Consider the following 20,321-nt stretch of genomic DNA (forward strand, 5'->3'; position numbering starts at 1 on the left):
TTTTATATTTTTATTTATGCTTATTTTAACGGTTTTTATTTACTTATGACTATTTTAAAAAATAAAGAGAAACCCCTATATGGTTCACGAAATAGAGTAGAATCTGAAAACAGTGAGGTGGATCACAATTGTTACAGACGGCGCTGCAAACATTCAAAAAGGGATCAAAAACAAATAGTGACATTGATACCAACATGTGGTGAATCGACCACAAAATCCACTGATTGTCGCGGGTTCACCAGCTGCAAAAGAGCAGTGTAGGAAAATGTACATATGTTCACAATGGAATCAACTTCACAAGAAGATGACGGGTTTGGTAAAATATTTTCACAACTCAAGGAAGAGGACAAATGATTTTGTCAACAACGCAAAAGCCCTTAAAATGACAATAACTAAATTGATACAGAACTATCTGACGCGCTGGAATTCAGACTTAGCCCAACTGGAATCAATAAAAGCGCTTCTTCCAGCCATGTAGCAAATACTTTGACCTGATAGTGACATATCTGACTCAGAACTGAAAAAAATTGATACATGACGAATCTTATATTAGCAAAGTCAAGACCATCATTAGAATTTTGAAGTTATTTGAAGCATTTTTAAACTCCGTCGACAATGTAAAATATTATAAACTTGTCATATTCAAAACAAAAACGGCAGCATTTTTTTAATAACCCTATTTTTCTATTATCAGGGTTGAATAGCGTTGTTGGAAAACAGTGCCCCTCCAACCTGCCTCCTGGCCTATGTGAGGGTTGTAACCCACTATCTGTAATTTGTTTGACAAAATTTTATATAATTGCTACAAAAACCATTTCTAGCCCAGCATTGTTATTTGTGTCAAAAACATAGCTATCTTTTTTTCAAGATTCTTGTATACTCCCTTATAATAGTGTAGTTGAAAATAATTATATATGATAATTCATTTCGTCTTTTTTTTAATGTGATAAGAGTAAAACCCTCTAGTGTTTTTGAGCTCAGGCTCATGTAATGTGGCAATAATGTCACTAACTGGATACAGATGCATATCTGTGGTTGTTGGATACTTGAAATAATTTCCTGCTTTTTGTAAACAGCGAACACAAACCATGTCACCTTTAAGATCAGTTAATTTTCCAGGAAAGAATTCACCAAAATAATTCACTAATAACCAATCATTAGTTTTGATATCAGTTTTCATCGATTTTTGTGTATTAACGCAAGTATCTCCAAGCATGTGAAAAGTGTCAAACGATGTTACATAAGCTTTTAAGCAGCATGATTGAGGTGAGATGTAATAATATGAGCGAGTTCCTTTGATAGCAGGAACATTCTCAAATCGTTTAGCAAGCACTTCATGTGTAATAGCAGCTGTTTCGGTTTCAGAAATGTAGAAAAATCTGAAGAAAAGTTAACATAAATCATAATTCTTTTTCAAAATGTGTATTTAGTAAGTTTTTGTTTTAAGGAATCCTTTTCTATACTGTTTGACTTATAACTAAACATAATAACTTGTATCATAACTCAAATAAAGATACACATTGACAATAGAATGTTTTATACCTGATGTTTTTAAATTTTTCTTTAGCAACTAAAAACATGTCCCTCAGTGTCAAATTTTGAGTGCTAATTGGCTTTTGAAAGGATAGGTTATGAATAACTCTTTTCACTGTATCGCCTATTCCATCACATGCACTTTCTCCATGTGCAGTCCCGAAAAAGTGCCACTCTGCTTTTAGTCCTTAGTCTTTTTCATGAAGACACAGGTTCTTCAAATTAAACCTAAAATACAAAAAGAAAAAAACCTATTCAGTTAATCATTATCAATTTTGTATCCACTTTCAAAAACATCATTTCAAGGGCTAAAAACATTTTGGTTAGAATAGGTAATTGTTAATCAAAATTTTTTAAAAATATTGTGATATAAAATTTTAACCTATTTTTACACTAGCTGCTTGGAAATTTATCTGAAAACTGCCTCAGTATTTTTAATTAGATTATCAGATATAATACAATAGCATTTGCTTTCTGGTGATTGGTTTCCATTTAAAGATCGCACATATATGACAAATGGATAGAGAGTTGCTTGCTTTTAGGAAAAATAGGATGGCTGAACTTCATCTTGTATAATAAATGAAAAATTTTCAGTAAAATCCATTTGCATGATACATTCAATTAGCTTCATATTTTCTTTGAGCTGCTTTAAAAAGCATGTCTGGGATTTACTGACATAAAGATGTTTGGTGAGGTTAAATAACATGTCTGTTAACTCTTCTAGAAACTCATCAGGACTTTTAACTAATGTTTCTAAGGAGAATCTATCACTCTTTAACTATTGCTTATAAGTTATTTCATTTGCTGAATCTCCTACCAGTTCATTTAACTTTTTTTCAATTCTCTTTTTTCCAGGACACTTCTCACAACCATGAAACATACATGGTCTATTATCTATTGAACATACAGCTAAAGCCATCAGATCTTTCGACTTTAATTCACTTTTTAATGATTTAACCATAAGATTTGGATTTTGATGGTCAATACAAACACAGACTGTGTGTGTGCCAGATTTTCCTGCAACATTTCAATGTTGTGGCCTTAATAGAGCAAATGATTTCAGTCTGACCTTTACTATACGGTTGGATTCACAGTTTGAAAATTTTGACTTTTTTGCCGACTAAATACCACAAAATTGCCCTTTTGAGGGTTGATTCTATATATATTAGGGACTCCGAAACAATAAATTTTAAAATCCTGGATTAAAATCCAAGGGAGATATTTAGCTTGGAAATTACTGAATTTTCTCACTTACTCAAATACTTTGTTTTGGAATTGTAAAGCCTAAATTAGCTCAAATAATTTTAATATATATTTTATTATATTGCTATAAAAAAGTAAATAGATAACAATAAAAAAGTACACAATAAATATGTAAAACTATTATTCACAATCTTTCTAAATTTAATTATGACAAATATCTTCGCTGTACCCTTTTGTGCTTCTTAAAATTTTTTGCTATTGTAATCAACAACACAATTCAACAGCTGTTTGGAATAATCTGGATGAGACATAATCCTTTTGAATCTTTGCCGTTGAGGCTTGAAACTTGAATGGAATGTCTCTGTTGCTTGTTCACTGTAAATTCCAAGACCAGTTTTATTGTGCTTTAGAAATTGTGGACATTGTAAAAGACAGCATGAACTTTTGGTATGACAGAAACAGTCAACTTTAGATAATTGCTCTTAAACTCTTGAACTTTTTTCTCAAAGTCTGAAGAGAGTGAGCATCCAAAACAAAAATTAACAACTTGGAGAAACAAATGTAGAACATGGCAGATGGATGATGCTTCAAATGCCTTATCAGCCATGGTTATCTGCTTCAGAGTGTCAATTTTTTTCAGCAACTTAATGATATCATTGGCATTGAAGTGACCTCCATGGTACGGCTGTAATGGTATATGTATTAAAGTTAACCATTCTTTTGTTTTTGGCAAAAGTTAAACCAAGTGCTTAATAAGATGGTTAACAACGCCAAGAAGCAAATGAAGTTCTATTGGAGGAATAGCTTCTAAGATTAGCTTTTCATCTGGGAATCGAAGTATTGGTGGATGAACAGCATTCTTGAATTTTTTTGATTTCTTTAGATCAGCACCAGATAAATTAAACTTTTGATGTTGCTCTCTGATTGTTCTGAGTTGGCTTTTGTTGTTTAAATTTGTTGACTCAATGTTGCACCAGCAGCAAGGATGCTTGTTACTGTGAGACTGAATTCTACAGATAATATTTGCAAGTTTCATCTCACATGACAGAATCAATTTGTCAATTAATCCATTAACTTGCATTAGGTTCAAAATCAGTTTGATATTGCCAAATGTTTCAGAGGTGTTTCAGAGATTGATACAATTAGTTGCTTTTTGACACCTGTGCTTTTAAAATTTTTACTTGAAGCCAACTTAATTGACTTTTTTACTGGAGTTTGTTGCTCTGTTTGGTGTTCAGAAATTAGACTCAAACTGGCTTTGAAAAAGGACTCTCCACCATCAAGACAAAGTTTCACAGTGTCCGAGGTCATCAAATCTTTTGAAACTGTGATGTTTTCCTTTAGGGTTTTTAAATTGATACAATGAACATGTCACGAACCTCATTAGAATGAAACCTGAAATCTTTTTGAATAGATCCTGCTGATGCAATTTTCTGTTGAAAATTTGGCTCAAGAAGGCGAACTGGACTAATTTGGTTTAGAAAAGATCCAAGCTTTCTGATTTTATTGTTTGAAAGCCCAGTACTCTGCTGAATATCAACCATGTTTTTTGTTGTCAAAGGGTCTTGAAAGAGTGAATGAGCTGCAGATGTTCCTTAACAAAGAAAAATAAATCAGTTACTTCACATATAAATTGTATTGCTCAGAATGTACAAAAAAATAAAATGACTAACCTTTTCTTGTCGGAAGAGGTTGGCCATGAGCTTGACCAATACAAACTGTTCTGCCCGGAGATACTTCTTTCAATGCAATGACAAATTAAGCAATTTGTTCTGCGCCCACAGAATCTTCCAATGCAAATTGATATAAGCTTGCACGCGGAGTTGTATCACTGTCATTTCTCATAAGAGAAATTCCATGAGAAATGATAGACAAGCATTTTGTGCATCATTTTTCAACTGAATTTCTTTCTTCTTGCAAAAATTTTGATGCAAGATCCTTTTCAAATAGATGCTTTTCTTTGCCTTTCACCTTCGCAATTTGACAGATGATGCAATCACAACATGTTGTAAGTCTTATTAATGGCTTCACAACAATGGAATCAAAACTGTTGAGTTGTATTGACTTTAAGGCATTAGCTCCATCACCCAATTTTTTCAGGTTGCAACAGCATGTAACACAAATTCCAAGTTCCACTCTCTCATCCTGAAAATTTACATCTGATGAAATCAAGCGATGAATCTCCGAAATGAAATGTTTTGAAATTTCTCTGTCACTTTTCTTCATACAAATAACACACACTGTCCTTCTGCATTCATCATGGTCTTTGAAAAGTGTAGGCATTTTTATTTTTTCTAAAAATAGCTAAAAATAACAATCATTTCAATACCTATGCCTTATTATTTTATTTAGTTTTGCAATCAATGTGATTGTCTGATGAGAGTGGGACAAATATTGGTCCGGAGGGAATTACTTCTGTAGAAATTACTAATGATTATTTATAGAGAATATTCTAAATGACTGTCCAAAGGGACTTGGTTGTGTCGCAATCCTTAGAGTATGGTAAAAAAACAATCTATTTGTGCTAATAAATATTTGTAAAGTATCCAAAAAATAAATAAATGCGAAGCTAAATATCTCCCTTGGATTTTAAAACTTATTATTTTGGAGTCCCCAATATATATGGAATCAAACCTCAAAAGGGCAATTTCGGGATATTTAGTCAGCAAAAAAGTCAAAATTTTCAAACCGTGGATTTTGATTCTTACCATTTCTGGTAAAGTTCTGAAAGATTGCATAGTATGAGTCGCTTCTGAATGCGCTGTCTACCATCAACTGTCTTTATGCTGATATAATCCATTGCTCCTGGCAAAAACCTGCTGTTATAATCACCCTCATAAAAGTTGACAATTTCATTTGCAACTTCAGTAGTCAATTTTTAAGGATATCTTATGTTTGTTGATTTCTAACCAAGGACTCCTTTAACATCTTGCAAAGCTCTAGCTTGCTTCACCATATTTTGAGTTGTTTTAAATTCATTTATTGCTTCCTGAACTGTGCAATGGAAAGTAACTTAAGCAAGCAATTTTATATTTTGTGAAATATTGATATCATTATGAAACTTTTGTTTAAGCTGTTCTACAATAAAATCTAAAAAGAAAAAATGTAACTTTTAAGCTTACTAATTTGTAGCTTATCTTGTTCAGATGCATTCAATGATTTATTTAGCAATTTAACTTTCTTTTTTATATTGTTGTCTATTTGTAGCATACTCATGCTGGATGATCTTTAAATAGGAGACACACCAAATTTAATAAGACAAGGATTTGTAGTATCAACTTGTATGACAAAGTTATCAAGTAATATGTAATCTGGGTTATGTCCATTGTCAACTTCTTCAAGGCTCATGATTTTTCTCACACAACCAAAACATTTTATTCCCCAGGAATAAAGTTAGAGTTCAGTTGATTATGCTCCATAGTGACAGTTATCAGGTTTCCTTTAACAATCTTTGAATGGATTGAGAAAGGGTAACAACATGATTTATGGCATGTTGAATAGTAATTAATACATTGAAACCTATGGTGAGTGCAAATTGTATGCAGATGAACATTTTTTATTCCAGTTCTTAAGGTCAGCAGGTATTTATCTTCATTTAATTTTTCTGACTGCAGTAGGTATTTTTATGACAATCTAACTTAAGTTCAATACCAATAGAACAAGTATTAATGTTTATCTAATAAATTTAATTAGAATGAACTATTACTGAACCTTCTTCTACATAATTTTATATGAAGCTATAAAGGAGAAGTAGGTTTAATAACATTTTGATTCAATTTTATATATATATATATATATATATATATATATATATATATATATATATATATATATATATATATATATATATATATATATATATATATATATATATATATATATATATATATATATATATAATATCCAACAAATAGAGACAAAAACAAATATTGTAATGAAAAAAATGGAAATAAACTGAAATGACAAAGTTTATTGACCAGAAAAATATCAAGGTAAGTTATTTTGAGTTACCAATACTTACATATTTACATTTGTAAAAAGGTATATTTTATAGAACTATTGCATTTTTAAATAAATGATTAAGATTCACACAAAAAATTGAAACTCATTTATACTAAGTAAAAAAAAATTATTTCTTTGAACAAAACATCAAAACAATATTATAATGCCTTGATTAGTCTTGTTCTACTTCTAATTTATAAATCTATTGTCCGACTTTTGTTTTGAATTATTAGCAATTCAATCAACTACAAAAAAATCAACATAATAAAGAGTAGTTCGCAATTTTAGGATTAACTTAATTTTTTTTTGAGTATCACATTTGTATATTAATGCAGGGCTCTATATAGTTATTACTCCTTTAGTTATGCCCGTGTCCAGTGTAAAGACCAGATCAGGGAGAAAGTAACCAACCATATCTTTTTTCTTTATAAGAAATGACTTATGATAGGTTACATCCCTTACTAGGGCCAGGAGGCAGGTTGGAGGGGCACTGTTTTCCAATAACGCTATTCAACCCTGATAATAGAAAAATAGGGTTATTAAAAAATGCTGCCATTTTTGTTGTGAACATGACAAGTTTGTAATGTTTACATTTTTATATAGTTGGATCTAATGGCCTTATTTGCTGCTAACATCAGATCAATACAAAGTGTTAAAAAAAGTTACGATTTATCCCCGAATGACTGAAAATATGACTTTTTAGTCAAGTGGACAATATATTTTTAGATATAACTGATATCTAAAATGTAACAAGCTGCTTATATTTAGGCCAGACAACTGTAGCTGATCAAGAAACTAACATTTAAGGACTTGCTGATGAATAGAAGAATGCTACTATTAACTTCATTTTGCCTTTTTTTAGCATTTTTCAGAATTTTTCCAAAGTTGAGGAGGCTATAGTTTCTTTCTAACATGATACAAGCTAATGAAAGCCACTATTTTTAAGACAGAAATATCCAGAAAATAGTTCTAGAAAAAAATGAGCCACTTGTTAAAAGTTAGAAAAGTGTTGTAAGGCTTTAATGTTGTCTATTTTTACCATTCGAGAAACCGACGGGAGGCTATTTGAGAGAGTTTATAAGACTATAATTTCTAAACCATTGCACTTTGAACTCTAAAATTGCACATTTATCCTATTTACATCATGTAGATAATGATATGTAAAAATCAGGAAAATCAGAGATGATACCCCACTAAGTTTTCTTGAAATTGGTTGAAATATTATGATCTGGCCCAGTAGTCAATTTAGCTTAAGTAGGTCTAGGCTTTAAATAATTAGCAAAGAGTAAAAGTTTATATATAAAGCATATACAATATACAACAGACTAGCTATAAATAAAAAAAAGGCAACAGCCTAATTCTGTTTACTTTGCTTCATTTACCTTAAAACTGCTTGCTGGTCATTTTCTGGTTTTTTTCTTCACTTCTTTAACAACTCTCACTTTGCACGAGCTATAATTGATAATTTCTAGCCAGAGGTTGAGCATTTTAAAGGTGATTTCAGACCTTCTTCAAGTCTTTTCTTGATAGTATCAACTGCTTTCTGACTGAGACCAAATTTTTTGGCAATCTCTCTTTGAGAATATGTATTCAGTTTCAGCAGGGCTTCAACCATCCCTCTTTTTCGCTATTTTTTAAACGCTATCTTTGAGAGAAAATTAAACTAGTTATACAATAAATTCAGGTGAAAACATCCAAAAAAAATTGTCATTAGCCTTGTTAATATACATATTACTTCACACTCATAAAATCTTGAAAAATAATCATAAATTAAAATTGTTTACTTAAACTTGCTTACATAATTCTAAAAACTAAGGTAATCCTTCAGTTAAGCGGCGTAAAATAAATACATCCTTTCGCTTTTTTGTTGTTGTTACAAATACGTCTGAATAAATCACTCTCGCCCGTAGATAAAAAAATGAATAGTAAAACATAACAAGAAATAAAAGCACCACAATATTTTGCAAGTAAATTTATTATGTGTATTGCTGTCTTACCGTAAGAGAATGACAAAAAAAACTGCATTTAGAGAGGATTTTGACGATATAAACAAGAAATAAATGCTGAAAACAGTGAATCGTTTTTATATCTTTGGCGCATGACCAAATCAAAACAATATATTCTTAAGACTTTTGTTTTAGTTTATTAAAAGTAATCAAAAACTAGATACTTTATTGGAAAATGAAATTAAAACAAAATAATGAATAATTTTTTATCTTTGATTCTTAAGAAATTTGTAAAGCTAGTAAAGTTTAAACAGAAAAGTTATAATTATTTGCAGTTTTAAATTTAATTTAATTAAAGTTAATTATGCTATGTAATTATGTAAAGTTTTCTTTCTTTTGTTTTAATTAAAACAAAAACTATCTCCTCCGTAAGTGCTGAAAAAGCGAAAGGATGTATTTATTTTACGCCGCTTAACTAAAGGATTACCAAAACGAATGCTTACAAAACTATAAATTAGTTTTAAAATAAATAAAATATCTCATAAATAATTTTCAGTACTGCAAAACATTTATCGTTTGTTCATATTAAAAAAAAAGAAATACAGGAGGCTAGGGTTTTGTCCACCAATATGCAAAAATGCCTGCGCCGAGGACAACAGCAACTTTCACAGTGAAGATATATTTTTCCCGTTTTACACGGGCATTTAAATCATCTCCAATTACGATGAGTTTTTCTACAATACCTTTATAAATTGATTCGTTCTTTTGATCATTGCCGTGTCCTATGCATTTACAACGATCCATTTACTGATGTGCAATTAAATAACTTTTGCAAATTTGATAACTCTTAAACAAATCACTTTTAAAAATTGAAAAATAAAAAAAATTATAAGGTCTTTATAAGGTTTTTTCGAACCGAAGAAATTGCGACTTGCAGGAATTAATTCTTATTACTGCTTTAATACTTAAAAAAAAAAATATGCTTTATTAAATCAAGAACGAAAATTCCGGAAAAATCTAGATTAGTTTTAAAAGAATAGTTTTGTTTGATTGGTCATTCCATGGACCTATAAGAGACGGACGTGCAACTCATTGTTTCACATCAGAGAGGCCGCAGAAATCAGCGAGCCATGCAAGTTTCCGACAACCTCTAAATTTTCACCCGTCAGCAAAAAAATCTATTAAAATGGCTGCTCACAGATTTAAAACAGAAACTCTGTTCACGTGGTATTGGATTAAACTTTTATAACATTTGTTTAATAAGGCAGTTCAGAATAAAACTCAATGATATATTAAGAATAACTAGATGTCTAACTGCCGTAAATCGGTATGAGAAAAAGTGAAGCAAAAATCGGCCATTATGGGGGGCAAAATCTTTACGCTATTTATCAAAACAAAACAAGTACGAAGCTTTTGATTTGTTAAATTTGCCCCCCATAATGGCCGATTTTTGCTTTAAAAAATACGCGGAAGTTAGACATCTAGTTATTTTTAATATATCATTGATAAAACTACTTCACGCGTTGACAAATTACTCAACAAACTACACCAAGGTAAAGGTAATTAATTGTCAGCACGAACAGATTTTCATCATTTTTCCAAGATGAACATTTGTAAATTTGGGAACTTTTATCGTGTAAACAAAGCCCGTCAATAATAAAATGGACCTGTAAGGCTAATTTTAAAATGGCTAAAAAAAGTATGGCAAAATATATAAAAACTTAAATAAACTTTTTTGCCAAGATCTGGTTTCATTCAACTCCTTGATCCCTCATTCACCTTAATTTTGTGAATTTTTTTAGTATTTTTTCCGATATGTCGCCATATTTTGCCTCGACAACTCTATAAGCTCCATAATATATATTCTTCTATAGATTATTTTTTTAGTAGGTTTATTTTCTAATGGGCTTTTTTATAATTCTTTTGATAGTGCAAAACCTTTTTAAAAAGTTGTTCAAATTTATAATTATCTTGCAAAATGCGGCTAGATATTTCATGTTTTCGTCTTTCATATATCATATATTTTTTCATTTGTCATAAAAAAGACATAACAACCCATTTGTTTTTGTCAAATAAAAATTAGTTTATATATAGCTGGTAAATCATGTTATTTTAATATTAAATCTTAGTTGTTCTTGCAGTTTGCCATAAATTGGCTTTGCTAAACTCTTTAATACTGTGATAAATTACTTTTTTGTTTATTGTATTTACGTTCATGTATAAGTTACTTATCCTTAACAGTATATAATTCTGTTGTTAAACATAAAAATAGAAAATTCTATAATATTCATAAACTGGAAGTCCACAGCAATATAGTAGATGGAGTAGTTCCCTGGACACGAAACCATTGTGCTTTAGGTAGCTACAAAACTAGTTGATATTTTGTATTATTTATTACATCTCTAGTTATAAATGTACTAAAGTAGTTAAGTAAATGATCTCAATTTCTATATTACCATCAGTGTTATTTCTTAAAGTATTAAGAATGTCTAGCTATATAAAATTAAGCATATTACTTGGTTCTATTGCTTTTACCTTTAACTGCAATAGAACCAAGTTTTAAGCTTAATTTTATTGCTATATACTTTAAGTTGATGTGACTGGCTAGACGAGACCAAAAACTCTCGACAAATCCGACAAACTTTAATATAATTTGATTTCTATTGTTAAAACAAAAGATTTGTAACAATACGCAACGAGCATGGTTCACAAAATAAACAATATCGTTGCACGTCCATCTCTTATAAGTCCATAGTTATTCTTTTCATTTAGATAAAGAGATTCGGAGAGAGAGGGATTGGTTGTCACTAGGCACCGGCGATTTAGTTCGTGAAATCTTCAAAAAGTCAATCTTACTTATTTTGCGGATTATAACAGTCCAGTTGTTAAATATTTTACAAATCATAATCCGAAAGTTAATTTACAAACTACTAAAGAATTTTTATTTTGTGAATTCTTTTTGATGTTCGGATAAATAATCCGAAAAATATTTACGAATCAATTTCATTTTAACTTACGTTACTATCAAATGGTGCGGTCCAAAAAAGTTTTATTTGCATTATGAGCGCGTCATAGAAATATTGGATTTCTTTTTTATTTTCAGTCAGTCCCCATTTAAAAGTCTTAACGAATGCCAAACTTTCGATAAATAGTGTAACTTTAGGCACAAAGCATTTTGGGATGCTTTCGAAACCAAATAATACCGACTTCACGAAATCAAAACGCCAACTGCAACTCAGCTGTACAACGTCAAAACACAGTATCTGTATTTTTCATAATTTTTTAAGTTGGGCCGCCAACTTAACTTCATATTATGAAGTTTCAAGTGATAAGTATGAAGTTAAGTTAGCGGCCCATAAGCCTCGTAAAACTGGGTTACGAGGCTTATGGGCCGCTAACTTAACTTCATACTTATCACTTAATTTCAAATTAAATTTGAATACATAAAATTGGTTTTGCGATCAGCTACACTTTGATCAATTCACGATGTGTATACGCTTACTAAGTTCAGACTTGAGATTAAAGTAGATGCAGACTGTTCTTATTTTAGCTGCTAAAATGATGTTCTAAAAATATTGCAAATTTTTCATTTGCATTAACATACCATATGTCATATAACTATTTAAAAAAATTACTTCTAAAAAAAATCAAATGTGGCAAGTGAAACTTTGTGTTAAAACTTAAGCAGATTTATATCTCAGGAATAGATGGAAAATAATGCAATTACTGTCTTCTTATTAACAACTTTTATCATCAGATCTGCCATTTGTAGTGAAATCAAATTTTGACAAGGCGCATAATTTCATGCAATAAAAACTTTGAACGCCCGGAGAATGCAGATAGTTTAAAAATAAAGCTGGCGGAAAATGCAGATAGTCCAATTTTGTTTTACGCGGAGATTGCAGATAGATCAATTTTGTTTTTAGCGGAGATTGCAGATAGTCCGATTTTGCGCGGAGCCATCGTTTTACGTTCTCGTCACATTCGTGAAGCGTTCCGATTTCGTAAAGTCGGTATTCTTGATAAAACGCAACTTAATGAAATATATCAACTTTTGCATTAATCACACTTTAATATACTTTTGTAATATTTTTTTAATATAATAATTTTTTTATAAAATTAAGCATAGATAATACGAGCCGACTTTTTTTAACATGTTTTGTTCCGTAGTGCCATATCTCGATTTTAAAACCTATAAAATAACATATTCTCATATAAACAAAAAACAACATATTCTCATAAACATAAAATAACATATTCTCATATAAACAAAGTTTCTAATTAGACTTTCTTTCAAATGAAAGTGATCATCAACACGTTCAATACAAATATATGTAAAATTGAAATTACTTTTTATTATTTCAATAAATTTGTTGTATAAAATTTTCTTTTAGTTAATAAAATTTTCCATTTCATGAAGCAAGTTTTGTAAAAAAGAATCAGTATTAAAAAAATTACTTTCACTTGGTGTCACAAACTTGAAAGAACTTGAATACGTTTTTGACAAATTGGAACTTTCTTCATGAAGTAATCAGCAATTGGTTTAAAAACTTCTTTAACTGAGTGTGAGAAAACTAAATCACTTGAAACATTTCGTAATATACGAGGTACTAATTTTTTTTTTAAATAATGCAGATGGGTGTTTGAAAATCACTTGTTTATTTGTAGAGATATGGTTCTCAATAACTATATTGGTTATTAAGTCGATTGTAACTGCACCAGAAAAGTCTTACTCTGGGAGACAATTACTGTTAGAACTAGGTTGTTCTATTAAAGGGAGCGCTAACACATTTTGGTAAGCTGACATGATTTGCATTGTTTTTGGTCTGTCATTCCAACCTCCATTACTTCGTATTAATGCAAAAAAGTTCTCTACAAAGTCATGATTAAACTGAGCTGTAAAAACATAAAAGAAACCCTCATAAAACAATTTGTTTGTCAGACAAACAATATTAGAAATAGTGACATCTAAAACCAAATGACTAGATATACTTTTTTGACTGTTAGCATCACAAAAATGCCACCTTAAGAACCAAACTCTCAAATCTTCGAGCTGTTGTATAAACTTATCATTTAGAGTTAAAGCAAAACGTGTTTTTTTATCTGCTTTTGGTTTAGAAGAATTCAGTATGTCGAACAAAATATCCATATTTTTAATAAAAAGGACTAAAGAACAAAGTATTGTCAGGCAATAAGTATAAAATTATAAAGGGGAGAACCTTAATGAATGGGACGATTATTGAATGGGACAAACTCAGATTCTTATAGAAGCATCGTCTCATCCATCCTATTGCTCTATGACCATAATGACAATGGATGTTATTGTGTTTTCAAATGTAAAAAGTAATTTTTAAAAGCGTTTTTTTTTTTTCTGATTTTGCAGCAATTTTTGAAGTTATGGAAAATAAAATTCCATGCTTAAATAGATAGCAGTCTCTAGTACTACAGTGAGTAAAACATTCAAGCTTAATTAATGATGTTTTTGGTGTGACTAATCATTTTTGGATAAAGTGATGCGCATATTGAATGGGACAAAATACTACCTATTGAATGAATTTAACAAAGTATTATTTACAGCTCAGCAGAGGGATGCTGCAGTCCCTTACTTTTATCCCCATGGGTAATGGGTATTATTTACACACTTTTATACTGCAATATTTTACTTAAATAAAAATAACTAAATATAATATTCTAAAATGAGAAAGTTCTGCTTTGATTGAAATTTAATTAGAGTTAAAATGTTTAAAGTTAAAAATATTTTTTGTGTGGTCTTTATGTATGTATCTATATATTTAACTACATTTACAATTAATAAACTAATTTGAAAAATGATTGAATTGAATACGTTTATTTTAAATTCTTTTATGTTTGTCCCATTCAATGAGACATACTTAATGAATGGGACAAAAATCATGCTCCAAAAAAACTCTCTTTTTTCCAATAGCCAAATGCAAATCCAATTTTTTTGTTTTACTATATCATTGAGCAAGAGTTGGTGGTTATCAAACATATTTAAATATATATGTTAAACAATTTTATTTACGTTTAAAAAGCATTTTGCAAAAACTGTCCCATTCATTGAGGTTTTCCCCTACATTCAAAGTAGTAGCAAATTGATTACTAAATATTTGTTCTACCCTAGCTAAATTGGTAGAATACATGGAATTATTTAAAAAATATTTTTTTTAATAACCCATGGACCATAAAATTTTAACTTCGATAAATAATCTGAAATATTAGTCCCATCCGATCTTGCAAACTTAATCCGAAAAACAATTCGATTTGTTTCATTTTTATGTTGTTTCATTTTTTTATCATTGCAAGGTTTTATCAGAGCGTGCTGAAAGTTAGACTTTTGCTTCTGTAGTTATTGAAAATTTGTATTATTAATATTCTTATTCATTTCTAGGTATAATTATAATACTTTTAATTATAACAAACATAAGTCAAATTACAGGGGTTTCTTGCAGCTGTGCAACAAGAAATCCCTTTAATTTCAATATGTCTTAATATACTGCATATTTTAAAGATGAAAAGGAAAGCCTATGATAATATCGCAACGCTTACATATTATAGAAAACATCCTACGTATAACCAAGACGCACAAGGATATCGATAATCAGTAACTCCCTTTTCCTTCTCCATTTTTTAGGTTTTATTCCACGGTCTATTTTTAAAATTTGACAAAACACTGTGATTATATAAATGACGAGGACGTCTGTTTAAAATGGTCACATCTTCATCCCTTCTATCAAACTTTGCGTTAATAAATTTGTAAATTCCCCCTGAAAGAGACATTTTAAAAGAAAGCGCTCTTCCATTAACACATCCATCAAACTGCTGTTTATTTGTTGAAAAGGTAACAATATCCAGTGAAGTTTTACATTAAATGAATAGAGTGTAATAATAAAATCAGTTTGTCAAACTTTCTTGATAATAAGATACAAAAGAGGTTTGGTGACCTGGATCTGTTCTAACCAGCATACGGAGCAGCACCAAAAAAAAATTCTATATAAAAATAAATCTAAAACAACTTACTTTTATGCAAAAAATATTAATCACTGTTTGTAATAGTGTTGTGACCAAAACTAAAAATTGTGACTGACTAAACTAAAAAAGTAGTGGCTAAATTTAGTCGACTAACTTTTTAGTCTAACTAAATTTAGTCGAATAACATTTCAGTCAAACTAAAGTTAGCCGACTAAGAATTTAGTCCAGCTAAATTTAGTCGAATGACATTTTAGCCTAACTAAAACTAGTCGACTAACTTTTTAGTCTAATTAAAATTAGCCGACTAACTTTTTAGTCTAACTAAAATTAGTCGATTGACATTTTAACGTAACTTATAATAGTCAACTAACTTTTTAGTCTAACTAAATTTAGTCGAAAAATATATTATTACTGCTACCCAAAAAAACACTTTTTAAAATCTTGTTATGCGTTAGTTGTGAAGTGTTTTGAGCGCCATGTTTTTAATTACAAATTGCTGTAAGTTACAATTTTTATCTGCAAGGCATCTATTTCAAAGTTCGATTTTCAGTGTTTTTCAGGTTTTTGGAGAAAGGTTTGCGGCATAGACACTCGGAATTTTGTAGTAAAACTTATCTAATTAGTCACCCATTATTATTAAGTATTTGTTTTAATTTTCAATGAAAAGCGGTTCAGATCTGGATTTTTTCAATTTCTATTTAAAGTGAATTACAAATTATAAAATACATGTGAAATCAATTTATAAAAAAAAATGGTGCCATGTTTTTGAAAGGTGTATTATGTGCAGAAGCATTTTCAGATTTCCATTATATAATACCTGCAATGATTTTTTGAGGTAATAATACATAATTTGTTTTATCAACACTCATAAAAACGCAGATATTTACAGTGACAACAATAAGGCAATAAACAGTTAGGCATTTAATATTTTTTATTATTTCTATATTGTGTAATTGAATAAATATCTTGTTTGAATATATATCTTGTTCAACTCTAAATTTTGTTTTTCTTTTAAAAATTATTATTAAAATGCTAATAACTAATTATGTTTTCGGTATAAAATAACAGCTGCTTTTGACGGAGTTATTCTGCTAACAAAGCAGTTTTATTTAAGTCAAAAAAAGAAAATTTGGGGCAATGCTAGGTACAAACAAAACATTTTTATTGCCTAATTGTCACAAGTTGTATTAAGTTTTTTTTAATTTCTTAAAAAACAATAAATTTTTATGAATGACTTTAAATTAATTTATTTGTCATAACTCATATTATATTCACATAATTTTATAGTATAGGTTATTCAGTTTTTTTTAGCACTAAATCTTGTTTTAGTCAACCAATATTAGTTTGACTAAAAAGTTAGTCGACTAATTTTAGTTACGCTAAAAATTTAGTCTGCTAATTTTAGTTAGACTAAAACTTATCTTAACTACCACCCCTAGTTTATAATAAGTATAGTAATTGTATCAGCTTAATTTTACTAATTTGTTTATAACTTGCATACTTTTTTATCCACTGTATTCTTTTATTTTGACTCATAGGCATAATTTTCAAATAAATTTCAACGCATTTTACTAATAAGTTTCAATCATACAAAAATGTCGTTTGAGAATCTTTTTAAATGTAACTCTAAAAGGAAAAGTGCCCCTCCTCCTTTCTCCTCACCACGATCAAAATAAATATTTTACTTAAATCATTAAATATCCGAGTAACTGTTCATGAACGACACTATGGTGTGCAATAAGTATAGAAAATGTGACCGCTCTTGTCAACTAATGTAAAGTTTATTCCTAATCGATCGCCGGATTTAATTTTAGTGCTGGCTTAAATGCTAAGAATGATCAAATAAATACACCTAGATAATATATAAATAGATACGCACAAAACATCCTTGATTATCTAAAATTGCCTCGATCAACATGAAAAGTCAAATATAAAAAAGGACCTTATAAGCGACCAAAGAAGCTAATTCGTTCTTACAACAAAATTTATTACAATATACAGTTTTAAAATTAGATTGGCCAAGTTAAAGATATAGGCATGAAAAAGGTAGGAGTTAAAGAAATAGGCATTATAAAGTAGGAGTGGAAAATTACACAACGACATCAAACATACCTTTTTAAATATTGACAAATTTTTCTTTCGTTGCTATTCTTATTATAAAACAACACGTTTAAATTATGAAGAGGCATCGAAAAGCTGTACAAACTGTAAAAAGCTAGTATAAATACCTGAAATGGATTCAAAACACTCTCTTTTGATCTGATTAACGAAGTATTGAAGAAGTAAAACGCTTTTAAAAAAATACTTTTAACATGAAGTTTATTGTAGCCATCACTTTGATTAGTCTTGCTCAACCAATTTCTGGTCATGGTTATCTACAAAACCCGCCTGCAAGGAATTCAATGTGGAGGTTCGGCTTTAATACACCAAAAAATTACAATGATAACGAGCTCTTTTGTGGAGGAGCCACTGTTATGAACTTAAACAATGGTGGTCGCTGTGGAGTTTGTGGAGACCCTTGGCATGTAAAAGATCAGCCACATATGGACGGAGGAAGGTAATCTAAAATATCAATATTTAAATTGATTGTATTTTTATTCTTAAGATTGTCTTTTTTTTCTCACATAAAGCAAGGTAAAAGAGAAAAGGCGGGGGAAAGCGAAGAAGAGAAAATAGCTTTTGTTTCTTTTAGTAGAAGATTGGAAACAAGCAAACTTAGAAAAAAGATAAAATAGAGAAAACTTAAATTTTATTAAGCTTTAACTATTGTATCTCTAACTACTATACATTAGCCAATGAAATTAGTGTGGAAACTAAAATGTAGCCATTACCTTGATTAATGATTTATCGGTTGTTTTTTTTTAATTAAAAAATTTGTTGCGTTCAATACACATAATCAATTTACATAAATTATAAACATTAATTATAGAATGCAATATTAGTTAATTTATGAAATGCATATATATTTTTATTTAGTTATGCAAAGGGCATCATTACAAGGACATATAAAAGTGGACAAATAATCGATGTTGAAATTCTGTTGACTACAAGTCACAAAGGATATTTTGAGATTAGAGTGGGTGATTTTTCAAATACTAAGACATCAGGAGATGCAATTGGAAAGTTAAATGGAGAACTTTTGTCATTAGTAGAAGGAGGAACACAGTTTCCTGTTACAGAAGCGGGTAGATTTTTATATAAATATAAGGTACGTCTTCCTTCTGGTTTAACATGCGAGCGATGCGTTTTACAGTGGTGGTACAAAGGCGGAAACAACTGGGGATGTGACAGTGCAACGAGAAAATGTGGTATGGGATTTGGGCCTCAAGAGCACTTTGTAAATTGCGCAGATATAAAGATTGTGGCGTAGTTTAAAGAAATGTGAAAACAATGTTTGATTTTTCTTTTTAATGTTCATTCTTTATTTTTGTGTTTATGTTTTTTTATTTTTTAAGCTTTTTCAATAAAATTTATAGCCTTTTTGCGTAATAAAATTTTTTTATGTGAACAAGAAAAAAAATAACGATAAAAACAAAAACAAAAGTAAAGTATATTAAATGTTCGGTAGTCAATCAGTTTTAAAAAAAATCATGACTAATGTCCTTCGATAAATAACCAATTCAATTATTGACAAAACTTGAACGCATAAAATAAACAGTATGCAGATTTGTTCTTTGAACGCATGAAATAAACAGTAAGCAAATTTGTCCCTCACTGTGTTATCATTCCAAACTATACAAAGCAGACCCCACGAAAAGGAGGTGCAGCCGAAGTGCCACACTAGAGCCCATTAAAGGTTAGGTGGGCCTTTCAAACATATTTTTATGACGGATACAACATTTAAAAGAAAGACAACACCAAATGAATGGCCCGTATTACTTAAGTACATAAAATATGCGTCAATTACTTAGTTAACAGCGTTTTAGACTAGTGACAGATTTTATTCTGCAGAACATTAAAATGCGGCCATACGTTGTGAGGGGAGTTTGTAATATGATGACTTTTTTTCAAATAGAATTTTCAGCAAAATGATAAACAAAACAACAACTTTATCTTAACAAAACGAGGTTCTGAAAGACACTCTCTTAAAAATTGTCACTCTGGACAATTAAACTAGATATTTTGTATCATTTTTTGTTAGCATTTAGTTATTTAAAAACAATAAAGCGGGGTTTCCAATTTTTTTGTTCCACAAAATGATCATAAAGTTTCTTTTTTGAAAAGTTAATGAAGTATTAATCATTTATTTATTAATTATTTACAATATTACTAAAATTTAAACCGTCTTGAAGTCTTCTTTTTTTGACTTTACGTAGCATGTAGTTAGTTTATTTACAACCAAGTGGCTGTAAAATTTACCAAGAGCCCACCTTAGTTTATATCTCAGATTCTCAATTTACCCTTTGAACTTTTACAGTTACACTATTCAATATTAAAATGAATTTTGACAAGTTGATAATTCAATTGTCCAACTTTATATTCTCCAGTGCTTCTCCAAGAATTCTTCTTGTCCACATTAATTTTGAGCAAGTGAATTTCCCCAATCTACAGATCTTAGAAATATCATATTAAATTAAACTAAACACTGCACTTGATTATAGCTTAATAGACCTGTAAATCTGTAAATGATATGACTACTTTCTGACA

General features: G+C 29.8%; 2 protein-coding genes and 2 pseudogenes across 2 annotated transcripts; 1 reads left to right on the forward strand and 3 right to left on the reverse strand.

Moving 5' to 3' along the window:
• LOC149886668 (uncharacterized) lies at nt 1–8,783 on the reverse strand. The gene is made up of 4 exons (XM_090090648.1): nt 8,537–8,783; nt 8,121–8,383; nt 1,543–1,761; nt 1–1,379 (listed from the first exon to the last, which is right to left on the reverse strand). The coding sequence occupies exons 3-4, from the start codon at nt 1,578–1,580 to the stop codon at nt 923–925; spliced, it is 495 nt and encodes a 164-aa protein (XP_089946774.1). The 5' UTR covers nt 1,581–1,761; nt 8,121–8,383; nt 8,537–8,783; the 3' UTR covers nt 1–922.
• Nucleotides 1,592–2,630, reverse strand: LOC149886669 (uncharacterized; annotated as a pseudogene).
• LOC149886670 (uncharacterized) lies at nt 2,961–5,744 on the reverse strand (annotated as a pseudogene).
• A 9,125-nt stretch (nt 8,784–17,908) lies between the features above and the next one.
• On the forward strand, nt 17,909–19,065 carry LOC145190370 (uncharacterized). The gene is made up of 2 exons (XM_080067212.2): nt 17,909–18,231; nt 18,651–19,065. Exons 1-2 carry the CDS (start codon nt 17,987–17,989, stop codon nt 19,042–19,044), a joined length of 639 nt encoding a protein of 212 aa, XP_079923338.2. The 5' UTR covers nt 17,909–17,986; the 3' UTR covers nt 19,045–19,065.
• The last annotated feature ends 1,256 nt before the right edge of the window (nt 19,066–20,321 follow it).

The sequence above is a fragment of the Hydra viridissima genome, unplaced genomic scaffold (assembly GCF_058129835.1).
Source record: "Hydra viridissima isolate aposymbiotic clone 2 unplaced genomic scaffold, HvirCarnegie_v1 scaffold_6, whole genome shotgun sequence".
Lineage (NCBI taxonomy): Eukaryota > Metazoa > Cnidaria > Hydrozoa > Anthoathecata > Hydridae > Hydra > Hydra viridissima.

Coding starts and splice junctions, on each gene's coding strand:
- LOC149886668 (XM_090090648.1), bottom strand. CDS start 1,580: ATGTTTTTAGTTGCTAAAGAAAAATTTAAAAACATCAG. Junction 1,380..1,542: donor GAAAAATTTAAAAACATCAG/GTATAAAACATT, acceptor ACTTTTCTTCAG/ATTTTTCTACATTTCTGAAA.
- LOC145190370 (XM_080067212.2), top strand. CDS start 17,987: ATGAAGTTTATTGTAGCCATCACTTTGATTAGTCTTGCTCAACCAATT. Junction 18,232..18,650: donor CCACATATGGACGGAGGAAG/GTAATCTAAAAT, acceptor ATTTTTATTTAG/TTATGCAAAGGGCATCATTA.